Genomic DNA, 17,461 nt, shown 5'->3' with positions numbered 1-17,461 from the left:
GATTTTAGCCAGACTAAAAAAGTACTATATAAAAATGTCAACTCTGAGTTGGGCTGGGTTGCGATGGGCTCAGTATCATAGGCACTAGAGACTGGAATAGGATCATTCACTGTTTGTCCAATTATCAAACGAGAATAAAAGTTTAATTTCCCAAATAAATAACCAGCCGCATCAAGCCACTATTTAATTGTCTTGGTACAATAACTCTGACTTGCTTTACAATGTCTTCTTTAAAAAGAAATCTGCTCAAACTGTGGTAAACCAGACCAAAAAAAAATGGATTCCTGTTAACACAGCCAATACAATCTCTTGTTTCAGTGTTCCCTCCTACATTGTATAAAGGCTATGTAAAGTGTCATCATTTAAAAGGTGGACCGTTGTCAGACCCTCATTCTATATAGTCCAGAAAGGACTGACGTTACAATGATGATCAGACATTGGACAGTCTTTCTGTTTTTTTTTGCCAACTCTGGTAATACATTTTTATTTAGATGCTCTTTAAAGATCTACATATTATTGGCTTTTAGAATCCATTTGATTTAGTTTGTAGCAATTTTATTTGAGATGTTTTTCTATCTTTATCTTGGTCTTTGGTCCGTATTGTTTGTTTGCTTTGACAGGTTGTGTGTTAATAACCAAGGACATTGTTCAACCAAACCCAGTGATGGTTACTCACCATAGAGGTGGTGTGAATATCACTTGCTTTTGGCCAACTGATGTCAATACCAATGTCGCTTGGTTCAAGCAGACTCTTGGACAGAAACCCCTTCTCATGGCGTCGTCATTTTAAAGTGGCTAAGATATTTTTTACTTTAACAACTTTACCAAGGATTTTACTGAGACTAAACATCTGAGTGTGAACAGAGGAGTTGACAGCTTTAACCTGACCATCTCCAAGACAGAGCCATGGGACTCTGCTACATACTACTGTGGTGCTATGAAAGTGGGCAAAGTCAAATTTGGAGATGGAACTGTTTTAAATGTCAACTTCCTTCTCTAATTTTGGATTTTAGGTTTGTACCATCAAATTAGAAATATACTTTAGAATTTGCTTATGAATGAATATACCAGGCCAATGCAATTTACACAATGATCTTACTCCGTCACGCTCTTCAGGTTCAGAGTCCAACAGCATGTCTGTGCTCCAGCAGCCTGTGTCTGAGTCAGTCCAGCCAGGAGACTCTGTGACTCTGAACTGTACAATACACACTGAGACCTGTTCAGGAGAACACAGTGTCTATTGGTTCAGACATGGCTCAGGAGAATCCCGTCCAGGAATCATTTACACCCATGGAGACAGGAGTGATCAGTGTGAGAAGAGCCCTGAAGCTGGGTCTCCTACACAGAGCTGTGTCTACAACCTCCCCAAGAGGAACCTCAGCCTCTCTGATGCTGGGACTTACTACTTACTATGATATTCCTCTTAGGATCAAGAAGACAATGACACACTGATGCCGGTCCATTACGCTGCTCTGAATGTCATCTACAAGAAGCCAAAGACCCAGAGACAGAGGAGCACCATGGAGAGAGACACTGTGTACTCTGGGGTGAGGTGCCAAAACACGGACTAAAACGTAGACTTTTCCTCTGTATAGACTTTTATTTATTTCTCTGTGTTTTATGCGTATGTGTAACTTGTGGCTTTTCAGTGTAATTATTGTACAAAACAATGACTTGTATTGTGTGATTTGAATTCATATTTTCCTCTGTCCTTACATTTCCACAACAATTTACCCCACAGATTCAGTCTGCAACACTTATGCTCAATATAACAAAGCTTTTCTAAAACTCTTTTTAAGCTGTATCCTGTATCAGATCTCTGTGGTAATCTGACGGCCCAAAATTGATTAACCACTCATCTTAACTCATCGCAAACCCCCAGCAATGACCATCAGTCCTCACCACACACTGTCTTCACACACCTCAGTGCATCAAAAGCACAAACATCCATGTCACTAAGAGCACAACTCACTGTCTTCATGAGAAAAGCCTGAACGAAAAATACATGTCATAGCTGAGTATATTACAGTTGATATTGTTGAAAAAAATATATTCAATTATCACAATGTGGACACTGTAACAGAGCAGTTTTAATAAATAATCTACCAACTGTGTATTTATTTTATGTGGACATTGAAGTATTGCAATTCTACTAAATTGCAATAGGGAGCAGCAGTATACATGGAAGTCCTCATGACTGGATCAACAGTAGAGTTTCAGGAACTTTTAGAAGTTGTCAAAATGTTTAAAATGTTAGATTCTATGACAAGGTAATATTTAAATGCTTACACATCAATTACAGGTTTTGAATCAATTTCAGCATCATGGAATAACATGCATCAAATGGGAGACAATCTATTTATTCAAGTCAACTCTCTCTAACGTGTTGTCCTCTTTTAGGTGTGTTGATTGCATGTCACTAACACTCACCCCCACACAGTGAACAGTTTCACAGGTACTTTGCAGTCTGCTGTAAGCACAAGATGAGGTCGTATCTACATTTTGGTGGGAGGGCCTGCTGGCTGCTGTAAGCACACGGGACCCTCCTACCTGCTCTCTGTGTCTCTGTGTCTCTATGTGGTTTTCAGCAGGATGTCTATGTGGTGTCAATGTTGTTATCAATATCTTAACTTTTTGATCATGTTGCCCCTGACAGCTTACATCCAAAGCAAAACAGCTACTTTTAAAACAGACTCTATATATTTAGTTATCATATATCAGTTACAAACCACAACAAACTGCTGATGAACCCTACTTGAACTCTCTAAGTGAACTGTCTCCTGTGTGATACATTTATTCTAGATCTATGGGCTCAGGGGGAGGGGACGGTTTATGATGATGTCATGGGAGGACTTTCAGTGCATTCTGAATCAGACAAGTCTTATAAGACTACTGCAGGATGCTCTGTCAGAAGGAGACCAATAGAGGAGGAGCCTCATTCTGATAGATTGCTTCCTATTAGAACAACACTCACCAGAGAGTGAAACAGACTAGACAAAATGTGTCACATGTATTAGTTAAGCTGGGGTGTCATGTCAGCCATGTACTCTCAGGAGTTAGCAAATGATATACAGGGAATGTAAGACTGACTCAAATGTACTTGATTCATTCTACAGGTATTTCCCCCACTTATACTCATGACGCTCCACCCCTGCTCACTCTTATACTGTAGATGACAAGACAAGACATGCTCTGTGCACTACAGACCTATTGGTCGTCTGGAGTATTGTAACTGTTGAATGACATGGTCAAAATAGTGTTCGTTTCCTTTCCAATTCTTTAGGTACACTTGTTTAGCTTGACCGGCGCAATGGAGGCCAGATAAATCAAGTGCACCTAAAGGAAGTGTGAGAAAACAAATAGTCTACTATTTAACCCAGGTCTGTCCAAAGTGGTGAGACAACCATAAACCAACAAACAAATAAAACCTTCAAAACAATTACTTACAAGACCATTCAACAGCATCCCGTGTCAACAACGTAAACAACTGATACCAACTGAAATTGAACGAATCTTTCTCTTGCATTCTGTACATACAGTATGAATGTTTGTGCAGAGGGCTTCTGAAGGAAACAACCTACTGTTACCATGCTAAACCCACCCATGCATCACGCACTCGGTGAGCTGTTCACAGGTATCTGAACACTTTGGTCTGCTGTGAGCTCAAAACGACACCATCACTGCACTTTGGATAGGACTGAAACCCTTGTGCACACTGTGTGGTTTTCAGCAGGAAGTCTACTGTATGTGGTGTCAGTCAGTTGCTCTTATTCTGTGTTGTTCACGCCCATGAAAATTGGAAACACAGACCACTGCCATGCAGACCAACAAAGTATCTTATTACTTACAAGTTCAAAGGTTTTATAAATTCTTCAACTGTAATTGTTAGTTTACAGAGCGTAGAGTAGAATGTGTATCCAGGCTACAGCCACGAGCCCTACCCACCCAGGTATGGGTCGCTTGGAGTATTGTAACTGTTACAAATTCCCTGCTGTTGACTTGTATCCCATCATATTATTCTCAGAGCCCTTTCCCAGGGACAAACTCTTTAACTTTCTAACTCCTGCAGTAGGCTCCCCTCCCCTCTGGAGCCTAGCAGGCTAGGGGTCGTAAACTGGCCCCTCACACCTCTGGCCCTAGCCAAAACGATTGGTTGCTAGGGGTCATGGTTGCCAGGTGCTTTATCACACCATGGTGTCAGCCGATCACAGGCAGTCATCTTGGGTCCCAGATCCCAAATTCCTGTCTCCCCCTCTCAGTCACCAGTAACAGAAAGAGCAGCAAGCTCATCTCTGTCCTTCAAAACAAAAAGCTGGATATCTCTTTGGACATGTGGGATGGTGTGCATGCACGAAGTGAGTTGTGAGACATGTCTATATTGTTCTTAATAGTTAGCTATTGTTACATTATGTATGCTGCCTCTGTACAGTTTGTGGCCTATAAACATTTTCAGGGATTATATACCATTCATACATTCCTGTATTACTGTTTACTACAGCTCTTGTAATATCGCATTTACAGTATATTGATTGCATTTGAATTCCTTCTACAGAACCACAACCTTTCCCACGTTCCATCCCCGTGTACATCTCCTGGGCGTGTGAATGAAGTTCCTGTGTGCCAACTCTTTGACTGTCAGTTGGTCACAGACTAGTAAACACGTAAAGCTGGGTTGCTGTTTTTCAGTAACTGCTGAATGTCCCGGTCAATATTGTATTTGTTTTCTTTCAAAGACGTAGGGTACACTTGTATCATAGAAGACACAGTGGATTGTGTGTGGCTGTCCATGTGGGTGCTTGAGTGAGAAAGACACAGGAGAGAACCTATCAGTAAAAAAGCACAGCCCCTTTCATTTTCGACTCTGAAGTCAGGAGGTTTTCTAGTTAGTTGTCAAAAGGAGGTAGCCTAGCATGAGCCTTGGCTTTTGCGAGCCAGAACAGCTCATAGGAACCGCAACCTATATCCTGTTTCTGTAGAAGGAGGCAGCTTGATGCACAAGTACACCCCCTTGACAGGACTGTAGTCGATCATATTGCCTTATCCGAAATCTATTTCCATAATACTGAGTGCATAATGCTGATTTTTATGTGGAATGGCGCTGGAGGGACCAATTGTGCTATTTTGTGTATTTTTGGAACGGATCTTAACTTTTTCTTGTACATGATGTTTCCACCATGGTTTCCTATGATTAAAATAGCTTCTGAACATCAGAACAGCTATCACTAGCCTCAGTTTGGATGAGGACTTCTACTTCAATGAGTCAGAGGCGATACCATATTGATTATCCAGGACCAGGCCCAAATCCCGACACTTGAAGATGGAGGAGGCAACCCAAATATAGACGCTGGTGTGCGGGATGCCTGAAAAACTATGTCAAAGAGTGGATAAACCGCTTCTAACCTCCATTCTAGTTACGAAGGTACAATCACTGGAGAATAAACTGAATGAAATCCGTTTGAGACTAGCCTATCAACGTGATCTGAAGAACTGTAATATCCTATGTTTCTCCGAGTCGTGGCTGAACGCAGACATGTTCACTCATGACTGCATGGCCATGACGCCTCCTACTCGTTCATCAAGTTTGCAGACGACACAACAGTAGTGGGCTTGACTACCAACAGCGGGAGGAGGTGAGGGCACTCGGAGTGTGGTGTCAGGAAAACAAATTCTCACTCAACGTCAACAAAACAAAGGCGATGATCGAGGTCTCCACGAAACAGCAGAGGGAGCAACCCCCATCCATATTGACGGGACAGTAGTGGTGAAGGTGGAAAGTTTTAAGGTCCTCGGCGTACACATCACTGACAACCTGAAATGGTCCACCCACACAGACAGTGTGGTGTAGAAGGCGCAACAGCCCCTCTTCCACCTCAGGAAGCTGGAGAAATTTGGCTTGTCACCTAAAACCCTAAAACATTTACAGATGCACAATTGAGAGCATCCTGTCGGGCTGTATCCCCGCCTGGTACGGCAACTGCTCCGCCCACAACCGCAAGGCTCTCCAGAGGGTGGTGCAATCTGCATAACGCATCACCTGCCCTCCAGGACAGCTACAGCACCCGATGTCACAGGAAGGCCAAAAAGATCATCAAGGACAACAACCATCCAAGCCACTGCCTGATCACCCCGCTACCATCCAGAGGGTGAGGTCAGTACAGGTGCATCAAAACTGGGGCAGAGAGACTGAAAAACATCTTCTATCTCAAGGCCATCAGACTGTTAAACAGCCATCACTAACAAAGAGAGGCTGCTGCCTACATACAGACTCAAATCATTGGCCACTTTAATAAATGGATCACTTGTGACTTTAAATAATGCCACTTTAATAATGTTAACATATCTTACATTACCCATCTCATATGTATATACTATTTTTTATACCATCTATTGCTAACTTGCCTATGCCGCTCAGCCATCGCTCAATCATATATTTATATGCACATATTCTTATTCCATCCCTTTACATTGTGTGTAACAGGTAGTTGTTGTGGAATTGTTAGATTGCTTGTTAGATATGACTGCACTGTCGGGAACTAGAAGCAAAAGCATTTCGCTACACTCGCATCAACATCTGCTAACCATGTGTATGTGACCAATAACATTTGATTTGATTTGATTTTGACAAGGACAAGGTCAATAAAAATCTAGCTGCTTTTTCAATACATCGGCAGGACAGAACAGTGGTGAAAGAGAGTGAACCGGCTCTACGTATTCGACTGGTTTGCCGACCCACTGACACCGCCCCCAGATAGAGGGACAAAAGGCAGTCCAAGAGTTGACACACACAGGAAATGTATTTACACACACTGGAGATGAATGTGGAGATGGACATAGGAATGTACAAGGGAATAAAAAGTGGGAAAGGAGGTGGAATGGTAGTACTTCTAAAACAGAGGTAATGAATCCACGGTACACAATACTATCTAATAGCACAAGTAGAGCAACAAGGCTATTAAAAAGGGGAGGGCTGTATGAAAATGTATATGCTACCTACACATTACAATACGGCTATACACAAAGGCAGCATACAACAATCGTAACTAACTATGAAGAACAAACAACAAATATCACATAACTCACTGTGCACGCACACCACCCCACAAGCCCAGATAGATGTTATTGAGTACAGTTGTTGATGGGTAGAGACAGAGATGTTGCTCTCTGGCACGGATTGAGGGAGACTGTAAGTATTGTGTGACCTGCATCGTCAAGAAGATGAACAGATGTCCGACCCCCTAATAACCTCCCTAACAACCTGTCAGGGCAGTGACACAGGTCAGAGAGAGTTTGAGAGGCAGGTTTATGTTACCCGCTAGACTCTTAGGTTCCAGACGGTCATGGGGGAAGGGGAGTGGAGTGTGTAGCTCAGGGTTGTGAGGTGCTGATTATTTCACCCACAGATTCAGTGTGCAACACCATATAAGGCTTATGCTCTATATAACAAAGCTTTTCTAAAGCTCTCTTTTTAAGCTGTATCCTGTATCAGATCTCTGTGGTGTTCCGACGGCCCCAAATGGATTTTCCACTCAGCTTAACTCATCTTTAAACCACAGAAATTACCATCAGTCCTCACCACACACTGTCTTCACACACCTCAGTGCATCAAAACCACAAACATCCATGTCACTAAGAGCACAACTCACTCTCTTCATGAGAAAAGCAGTGCAAACTGAGCAGTTTTAATGTATTTAATGTGCACATTGAAGTATTGCAATGATATGATCTTTCAATAGGGAGCAGCAGTATACATGGAAGTCCTCATGACTAGCTCAACATTAGAGTTTCAGCAACTTTTAGAAGTTGTCAAAAGGTTCAAAATGTCAGACTCTATAACAAGGTAATAATTACATACTTACACATCAATTACAGGTTATGAATCCATTTCAGCATCCTAGAGTAACATGCATCAAACAGGCTAGGCAGTCATCATCACTAGTTTATTACAACTAACATCTACTATGTTATAAATTGGAGCAAAACAATCACTCAAAATAAAATGGATAGAAAAGTGATCTCTATATGATGAACACAATGACTGGTGTTTGTGTGTAGTTTTGTATTGACTTCCAGGGAGTAGTTGAATAAGTATTTATTCAAGTCATCTCTCTGTAATGTGTTGTCATCTTTTAGTTGTGTTGATTGCATGTCATTCACCCCCACCCCCCACAAAGTGAACAAATTCACAGGTACTCTGCAGTCTGCTGTAAGCACAAAATGAGGTCGTATCTACATTTTGGTCAGGTGTGCATGCTGGCTTTGTGCACACAGGACCCTCCTACCTGCTCTCTGTTTCTCTGTGTCTCTATGTGGTTTTCAGCAGGATGTCTACGTGGTGTCACGTTTGTTCTCTCTATCTTTACTTTAGGATGGGCCGATGTCTGACCCCATAATAACCTCCCTAACAACCTGTCAGGGCACAGGTCACACAGGTCAGAGAGAGTTTGAGAGGCAGGTTTATGGTACCCGCTACTCATGGTTCCGGACGGTGGTGGGGGAAGGGGAGAAGAGTCGGGAAAGCTCAGGGGAAAGAGTGTGTGTGTCACTTTGTTAACAGCTGGTACGCGATCTCTAAAAGTAAGGAAGAATTAAGGTTCTGCTCGCTTGAGTTAGAATACCCCATGATAAGCTTTAGACCATACTATTTACCAGTAGAGTTTTCATCTTTATTTTTTGTAGCTGTCTATTTACCACCAGAAACTTGCACTCAACAAGCTGGATAGGTCCATAATCAAACAACAAATTGCTCACCCAGAGGTGGAGCTCCTAGTGGCCGGAGACTTTAATGCAGGAAAACTGAAATCCGTTTACCTAATTTCTGTCAGCATGTTACCTGTGCAACTAGAGGCTAAAGAACTCTAGATCACCTTTACTCTGTACACAGAGACGTATACAAAGCTCTGTCTCGCACACTATTTGGCAAATATGACCACAGCTGTATCCTCCTGATTCCTTCTTACAAGCATCAACTCAAACAGGAAGTACCAGTGGCACCCTTAATATGGAAGTGGTCAGATGAAGCTGATTTTAAACTACAAGACTGTTTCGCTAGCACAGACTTGAATACATTTACCACATCAGGCTTCATTAATAAGTCCATTGAGGATGTCATCCCCATAGTGACCGTATGTATGTATCCCAACCAGAAGCCATGGATTAGAGGTAACATCTGCGATGAGCTAAATCTGAGGGACACTAATCCGGGTGCTTATAAGACATCCTGCTATTCCTTTTGACTAAATATCAAACAGGTGAAGCGTCAATATTGGACCAAGATCGAATCCTACTACACCGGTTTTTACGCTCGTCGGATGTGGCATTACTTGCAAACTATCACAGATTACAAAGGGAAAGCCAGCTGCGAACTGTCCAGTGATGCAAGCCTTCCAGACGAGTTAAATATCTGTTCACTTCGAGGCAAGCAACACTGAACCATGCATTAGAGCACCAGCTGTCCCGGACGCCTATGTGATCATGCTCTCCGTAGCCGATGTGAGTAAGTCCTTTGAACAGGTTAACATTCAAAAGGCAGCAGGTCCAGACGGATTACCAGAGCATGCGCTGACCAGCTGGCAAGTGTATTCACTGACATGTTCAACCTATTCCTGACCCAGTCTGTAATACCTACATGTTTCAAGCAGACCACCATAGTCCCTGTGCTCAAGAACGGCAACATAACCTGTCTAAATGACTATCGACCCTTTGTACTCACATCAGTAGCCATGAAATGCTTTGAAATGGCTCACATCAACAGCATCATCCCAGACACCCTGAACCCAATCCAGTTCCTCGGTGTCCACATCACTAAGGAATTATCATTTGTATTTATTAAGGATCCCCAGCTACCATTCCTGGGGTCCGGCAACATTAAGGTAGTTATATACAATTTCAAATACTTTTCATAACACTTTTCACAATACATTAAGTGTGTTCCCTCAGGCCACCACTCTACTACCACATATCTACAATACAAAATCCACGTGTATGTGTGCCTGATAGACACCTTATCATGTGTATGTGTAAGTGTTTGTTTGTGCCTCTGTGTGTGTCTCTTTACAGTCCCAGATGTTCCATAAGGTGTATTTTTATTCTGTTTTTTAAATCTGATTCTACTGCTTGTATCATTTACCTGATGTTGAATAGAGTTCCATGTAGTCATGGCTCTACATAGTACTGCGCATCATACTCTGTTCTAGACTTGCGGATTGTGTAGATATGTGGGGTATGCATGGTTGTCCGAGCTGTATGCTAGAAGTTTAAATAGACACCTCGGTGCATTCAGCATATCAACAGTTCTTACAAAAACAAGTAGTGATGAAGTCAATCTCTCCACCACTTTGAGCCATGAGAGATTAACATGCACATTATTAATGTTTGCTCTACGCGTACATTTAAAGGTCAGCCGTGCTGCCCTGTTCTGAACCAATTGTAATTTTCCTACGTCCCTCTTTTGTGGCACCTCACCACATGACTGAACAGTAGTTTAGGTGCGACAAAACTAGGGATTGTAGGACCTGCCTTGTTGATAGTGATGTTAAAAAGGCAGAGCAGCGCTTCTCTCCATCTTAGCCACTGTTGGATCACCATGTTTTGACAATGACAATTGACAATCCAGGGATACTTCAAGCAGTTAAGTCACCTCAACTTGCTAAATTTCCACATTATTTATTACAAGACTTATTTGAGGTTTAGTGTTTAGTGAATGATTTGTCCAAAATACAATGCTTTAAGTTTTTGAAATATTTAAGACTAACTTATTCCTTACCACCCATTCTGAAACCAACTGCAGCTCTTTGTTAAGTGTTACAGTGATTTCACTCACTGTAGTAGCTGACGTGTATAGTATTGAGTCATCTGCGTACGGTCTTTACTCAAAACCAGTGGTATTTCATTAGTAATGTTTGAAAAAGTAAGGGGATTAGACAGCTGCCCTGTGGAATTCCTGATTCTAAATGGATCATGTTGGAGAGGCTTCCATTAAAGAACACCCTCAGTGTTCTGTTAGACAGGTAACTCTTCATCCACAATATTGCAGGACTGTAAAGCCATAACATTTACATTTTTCCAGCAGCAGACTATGATCGATAATGTCAAAACCCGCACAGACTGTTGTCAATTTGTTACAGTAAAATACCATTGTGGTCGGGTCAAACACAACTGTTCCCATGTTCCACACACACCAACACAGACGTGAAGAGGGCACAACAACACCTCTTCCCCCTCAGGAGGCTGAAAAGATTTGGTATGGGCCCTCAGATCCTCAAAATGTTATACAGCTGCACCCTTAAGAGCATCTTGAATGGCTGCATCACCGCTTGGTATGGCAACTGCTAGGCATTTGACTGCAAGGGACTACAGAGGGTAGTGCGTATGGCCCAGTTAATCACTGGGGCCGAGCTCCATGCAATCCAGGGCCTCTACAACAGGCCCAGAGGAAGGCCCTAAAAATTGTCAAAACTCCAGCCACCCAAGTCATACTGTTCTCTCTCCTATTGCACGGCAAGCAGTACCGATGCACCACGTCTGGAACAAACAGGACCCCGAACAGCTTCTACCTCCAAGCAATAAGACTGCTAAATAGTTAACCAATAGCTACTCAGACTATTTGCTTGACGCTCTTTCGACTCATCACATACGCTGCTGTCACTGATTATTTTGTATTCTGATGCCTATTCAATTTATCGCTACCTTTATGTACATACCTATCTCAATTACCTCATATCCCTGCACATCGACTTGGTAGTGGTATTCCGTGTATGTAGCCAAGTTATTGTTAGTCATTGTGTATTTATTCCTCATGTAATTACTTTTCTGTTATTTAATTTTTTTTCTCTCTGCATTGTTGGGAAGATTCCGCAAGTAAGCATTTCACTTTTAGTTTGTGAAGCATGTGACAAGTGAATTTGATTTTGATTTAATTAGCAAAGCTTATCAGTCCCCATTTTTACTGTCTTTGGTATGAGTTACGTGTCAGACAGACTAAAAACATACTATGGATTCATTTAACCTTTGAGCTGGGCTGGGTTGGGATGGGCTCAGTATCGGGGGCACTAGAGAGCAGAATAGGATCATTCACTGTTTGCCCAAACATCATAAGAGAACTGGTATGTAATTAAAGTGTAATTTCCCAAATAAGTAACCAGCTGAATCAAGCCACTATTTGATTGTCTCAAAACAATAACTCTGACTTGCTTTACAATGTCTTCTTTAAACGTTTTTTTTTCCTGCTCAAATTGTGGTAAACCAGACAACATATTTTCTAGACAGTACTCTTTTATTTCTGTTCAAACAGCCAATACAATCTCTTGTTTCAGAGTTCCCTCCTACACTGTATAAAAGCTATGTAAAGTGCCATCACATAAAAGGTGCTCCGTTGTCAGACCCTCATTCTATACAGTGCAGAAAGGTTTGACGTTACAATGATGATCAGACATTGGGCAATCTTTTTGTTTTATGCCAACTCCGGTAAGACATTTTTATTTACATCCTTTAAAACAATCTATATATTATTGGCTTTTAGAATCCATTTGAATGACTTTGAAGCAAGTATTTTAGATGTAATTTTGTCTTTATCTTGATCTTTGATCCATGTTTGTTTGGATTTACAGTTTGTGCATTAACCAAGGACATTGTTCAACCAAACCCAGTGATGGTTACTCACCGGGGAGCTAGTGTGAATATCACTTGCTTTTGGCCAACTGATGTGAATACCTATGTTGTTTGGTTCAAGCAGACTCTTGGACAGAAACCCCTTCTCATGACATCAACACTTTCCAGTGGACAATATTTTTACTTCAACAACTTTACCAAGAATTTCACTGAGACTAAACATCTGAGTGTGAAGAAAGGAGTTGACAGCTTTAACCTGACCATCTCTAAGACCGAGCCATGGGACTCTGCTACATACTACTGTGGTGCCATGAAAGTGGGCAAAGTCAAATTTGGAGATGGAACTTTATTGATTGTAAAAGGTAACTTAACTTCCTTCCCTAATTTGGGATTTAAATTTTGCACCATTAAATTAGAAATATACCTTAGAATTTGGTACTAAATGTACAGTATATATCAGGCAAATACAATTTAAACACTATGATCTTACTCCGTCACTCTCTTCAGGTTCAGAGTCCAACAGCATGTCTGTGCACCAGCAGCCTGTGTCTGAGTCAGGCCAGCCAGGAGACTCTGTGACTCTGAACTGTACAATACACACTGAGACCTGTGCAGGAGAACACAGTGTCTATTGGTTCAGACATGGCTCGGGAGAATCCCATCCAGGAATCATTTACACCCATGGAGACAGGAGTGATCAGTGTGAGAAGAGCCCTGAGGCTGGGTCTCCTACACAGAGCTGTGTCTACAGCCTCCCCAAGAGGAACCTCATTCTCTCTGATGCTGGGACTTACTACTGTGCTGTGGCCTCATGTGGGGAGATACTGTTTGGGAACGGGACCAAGCTGGATGTTGACCGTAAATAATCATTCTGATATGTTCTGATATTCTTTCATGGTGCTATGAATAAACTCAATGTCTGGTGGAGCAAAATGTCCTGAATCTCCTCTGTCACTGTCTGTATTTCCACAGATGGTTGTAAAGAGGACCATCTTCTCTTGGTGTACTGTCTGGGTGTAGCGTTGGCTCTTTGTGTCATCCTCATCATTGTCCTTGCTTATGTTTTGTATAAGATGATCAAGAAAACCTCTCTACTGTGCAGAGGTAAGCATTATCATTGCCAACAATATATGATTAAGATGTTGGTGCGGTTTACGATATGTTTTAGTCATGAAACTGATTGTATGATGATGATTCCTTCATGTGTTTTACTAAAAGGAACGCACCCACAGACAAGTAGTCTGGCAGTCGCCAGTTCTCATAACCAGGTATGCAGACCATAAAGATATATAACATTTTTGGATTAACTGTAAACAGATCCTTCTATCAAATGATCAGGTCATTTCCTGATTTGTTTTGTTATTGCTCTTAGGATCAAGAAGATGATGACACACTCACGTCAGTCCATTACGCTGCTCTGAATGTCATCCACAAGAAGCCAAAGAGCCGGAGACAGAGGAGCACCATGGAGAGAGACACTGTGTACTCTGGGCTGAGGTGCCAAAACATGGACTGAAACATCAACTTTTGCTCTTTAATAATGTGCATTGATTTGTTGTTTCCTACACTATATTTATAACTATGGCTTTTTCATTGTGTGTTACAATTTGTTGTATTCTGTTCAAGCTCCTTTTAATAACTTTTCATGTTCAAAATTGTGCACTCTCCTCAAACAATAGCATGGTATTCTTTCACTGTAATAACTACTGTAAATTGGACAGTGCAGTTAGATAAACAAGTATGTAACCTTTCTGCCATTATCAGATATGTCTATGTCCTGGGAATTTTTCCTGTTACTTATAACTTCATGCTAATCACATTAGCCTATGTTAGCTCAACCGTCCCGTGAAAGGGTCACCGATCCCGAATTAAAACCTCTTAAGGATTACCTCCTTTTCTTTCAATTTTCGCCTAAAATAACATACCCAAATCTAACTGCCTGTAGCTCAGGCCTTGAAGCAAGGATATGCATATTCTTGGTACCATTTGAATGGAAACACTTTGACGTTTATGGAAGTGTGAACGGAATGTAGTAGAATATAACACAATAGATCTGGTATAAGATAATACAAAGAAAAAAACAACCATTCTTGTACCATCTTCTTTGAAATGCAAGAGAAAGACCATAATGTATTATTTCAGCCCAGGGAAAATTTAGATTTTGGCCACTAAATGGCATTAGTGTATGAGACATTTTTTAGACTGATCCAATGAAACATTGTATTTATTTAAAAAATGTTGTATCAAGATTGCCCAAATGTGCCTAATTTGTTTATTAGCATTGGTGTGGTTGAGTATTTTAGAGTAGATCCAATAAAACATTAAACTGCTTACATATAGAGATCTTGTTTGGGTTACATTCATATTTGTCTCAGTTCTTAAATTTCACCCACAGATTCAGTGTGCAACAACCATATTAGGCTTGCGTTCAGTCACAAAGCTCTTTTTAGTTGCATAATGCACTGTAAATATGCATCTATTGACTGGTGTTTAAGTTTGTCTGAAACTATTTTTTAGATGTATCCTAAAAACATCTCTGCGGTGTTCTGACTGCCTTATCTAGATTTAACACTCAGCTCAACTCATCTCTAACCCCCAGCAATGACTGTCAGTCCTCATCACGTGCTTTCCACACACACCTCAGTTAATCTAAACCACAAACAACCATGTCACTCTCTTCATGGGAAAAGCCTGAACTAAAAATAAAAATCTTAGCTGAATATAATTTGAACATTATGTTGTTGAGAGACTGATTTCAAGTCTGACAATGTACACATTGTGATTTAGCAGTTTTCAGAAACCGTTGACAAAATGTGAACGTATAAGTCTACCTTGCAGGACTGCAATTAATTTATCTTTCAATATGGAGCAGCAGTGTTTATTGAAGTTCCTGTGACTGCTTCGCCAGTAGAGTCGCATACATTTTTAGAAGTTGTGAAAATGTTCAAAATGTTGATTAGTTGAAAACGTACTTTCCTGTGATAGTTTGTGTCTAGCCGAAATAGTGGTCAAACAAGTGCCCAAATAACACAGCGTTTGGCTGTTAATAATCTAAAACAAGGTAATATAGTTAGTACATGCTTATTAGAAGTCTCAAACAGGCCTGGCATTCTACATCACTGAATCATTAATACTAACATCAACTAAGACATTATAAAGTGTAGCTTAGTTACCAGGAGGAGCCACGCAATCACTCAAAATCAAATGGATAGCAGAGTGATCTCTATATGATGAAGACTTTTATACTTTTATTGAGTTCCAGGGAGTGGTTGAAGAAGAATGGGAGACAACCTATTTACACCCACCCCCTCACAGTGAACAAGTTCCCAGGTACTCTGCAGTCTTCTGTAAGCCCAAGATGAGTCTGTGTCTATGCTTTGGTCAGGTGGGCCTACTGACTTTGTACCCACAGGACCATCCTACCTGCTCTCTGTGTCTCTGTGTCTCTATGTGGTTTTCAGCAGGATGTCTATGTGGTGTCACAGTTGTTCTCACCATCTTTACTTGTTGTTCATGTTGCCTCTGGCAGTTTACAGTCAGCAAAACAGTTATTTATTAAACTGACTGAAATATATATTTAGTTATCTGAAATCAGTTACAAACCACAAAGAACTGCTGATGAAAACTATTTGAACTCTCTGTGCTGTATCACACATGATACAGTTAATTGAATCTATTCTATATCGATGGGCTCGGGGGGGGGGTGACTTTATGATGATGTCATGGGAGAACTTTCAGTACATTCTCAACCAGACAAGTCTTGTACAGCACAAAACTACTGAAGGTTCCTCTGTCAGAAGGAGACCAATAGAGGAGGATCCTCCTTCTGATAGATTGCTTCCTAGGAGTGAAAAATAGAGTGGATCAAATGTGTCATGTATTGGTTGGAAAGTTGACTGGTGTCCAATCAGACATGCACACTTAGGTGTTACACATCAGTCAGTGCATGTTTCTGTGAAGGATATAGAGGGAAAGAGACTGACATACAATAGACTTGTTTCATTAAGTTGGTGTTTTCCCATATGTACTCTGCTACCCCCCTTCACCTTTATACTGTACATGACAATGTTCTAGACACAACAGGCCTTCTGCTGGTCATCTGGAGTATTGTAACTGTTGAATGACCAGCTGGACAAATAATATATATATTTTTTCAAATTTCAGAGACATGCACAGTGCAGTGGCACAACTGAGGTTAATTAATTAGAGGATCTGGGCTGACATAAAAAAGGGCATAAATATAGCTATGCCATATTTAAAAGGACATTAGTAACCAACAAAGGTCTGAAATGAATAGGCAATGCTATTGCCACACTAATAATACTATTTAATGTTGGAGGCCTAAGATGAAAACCATGAGCCAAAAATGGAGGTTGTATACAGTATGCTGTGGGCGAGAAACTTACTACATTTTGGATTCATTTAACCTCTGGGCTGGGCTGGGTTGGGATGGGCTCAGGGCTGGGTTGGGATGGGTTCAGGGCTGGGTTGGGATGGGCTCAGTACCAGAGGCACTAGAGAGCGGAATATGATCCTTTACTGTTTGTCCAAACATCAAAAGAAAATTGCTCTTAATAAGTTTCATTTCACAAATAAATAAGCATTGTATCAAGCCACGATTTAATGAGCTTGATATAATAACTCTGACTTGATTGTCTTCTTTAAAAGTCTGTCTGGGCTGCTCAAACTGTTGTAAACACACTTGCTAGACTGTAGCTTTTATTCCTGTTCAGACAGCCAATAGAGTCTCTCGGTTCAGTGTTCCCTCCTACTGTATGACGGCTACATGTAAAGTGTCATCATAAAAGAGGTGCCCCGTTGTCAGACCTTCACACTATACAATGCAGAAAGGATT

At 41.1% G+C, this 17,461-nt stretch overlaps 2 protein-coding genes across 2 annotated transcripts; both read left to right on the top strand.

Annotated features, from left to right (window-relative positions):
• The first annotated feature begins 426 nt into the window (after positions 1 to 426).
• On the top strand, positions 427 to 1,415 carry LOC115139070 (uncharacterized). The gene is given in 3 exon segments (XM_029676242.1): positions 427 to 472; positions 621 to 987; positions 1,115 to 1,415. Coding segments are annotated over 3 exon segments (714 nt in total).
• Positions 1,416 to 12,419: 11,004 nt separating this feature from the next.
• On the top strand, positions 12,420 to 14,858 carry LOC115138028 (uncharacterized). The gene is made up of 6 exons (XM_029674419.2): positions 12,420 to 12,462; positions 12,606 to 12,968; positions 13,114 to 13,464; positions 13,579 to 13,710; positions 13,825 to 13,874; positions 13,979 to 14,858. The coding sequence occupies exons 1-6, from the start codon at positions 12,420 to 12,422 to the stop codon at positions 14,120 to 14,122; spliced, it is 1,083 nt and encodes a 360-aa protein (XP_029530279.2). The 3' UTR covers positions 14,123 to 14,858.
• The last annotated feature ends 2,603 nt before the right edge of the window (positions 14,859 to 17,461 follow it).

This window comes from Oncorhynchus nerka, linkage group LG12 (assembly GCF_034236695.1).
Source record: "Oncorhynchus nerka isolate Pitt River linkage group LG12, Oner_Uvic_2.0, whole genome shotgun sequence".
Classification (NCBI taxonomy): Eukaryota; Metazoa; Chordata; class Actinopteri; order Salmoniformes; family Salmonidae; genus Oncorhynchus; species Oncorhynchus nerka.
This window is presented reverse-complemented; position numbering and strand designations above follow the sequence as displayed.

What these genes read in the sequence shown, in the direction of transcription:
- LOC115138028 (XM_029674419.2), top strand. Translation starts at nt 12,420, where the DNA reads ATGATCAGACATTGGGCAATCTTTTTGTTTTATGCCAACTCCG. An exon ending in AACTTTATTGATTGTAAAAG is followed by an intron (nt 12,969 to 13,113) that starts GTAACTTAACTT and finishes CACTCTCTTCAG; the next exon opens with GTTCAGAGTCCAACAGCATG. An exon ending in TCGCCAGTTCTCATAACCAG is followed by an intron (nt 13,875 to 13,978) that starts GTATGCAGACCA and finishes TATTGCTCTTAG; the next exon opens with GATCAAGAAGATGATGACAC.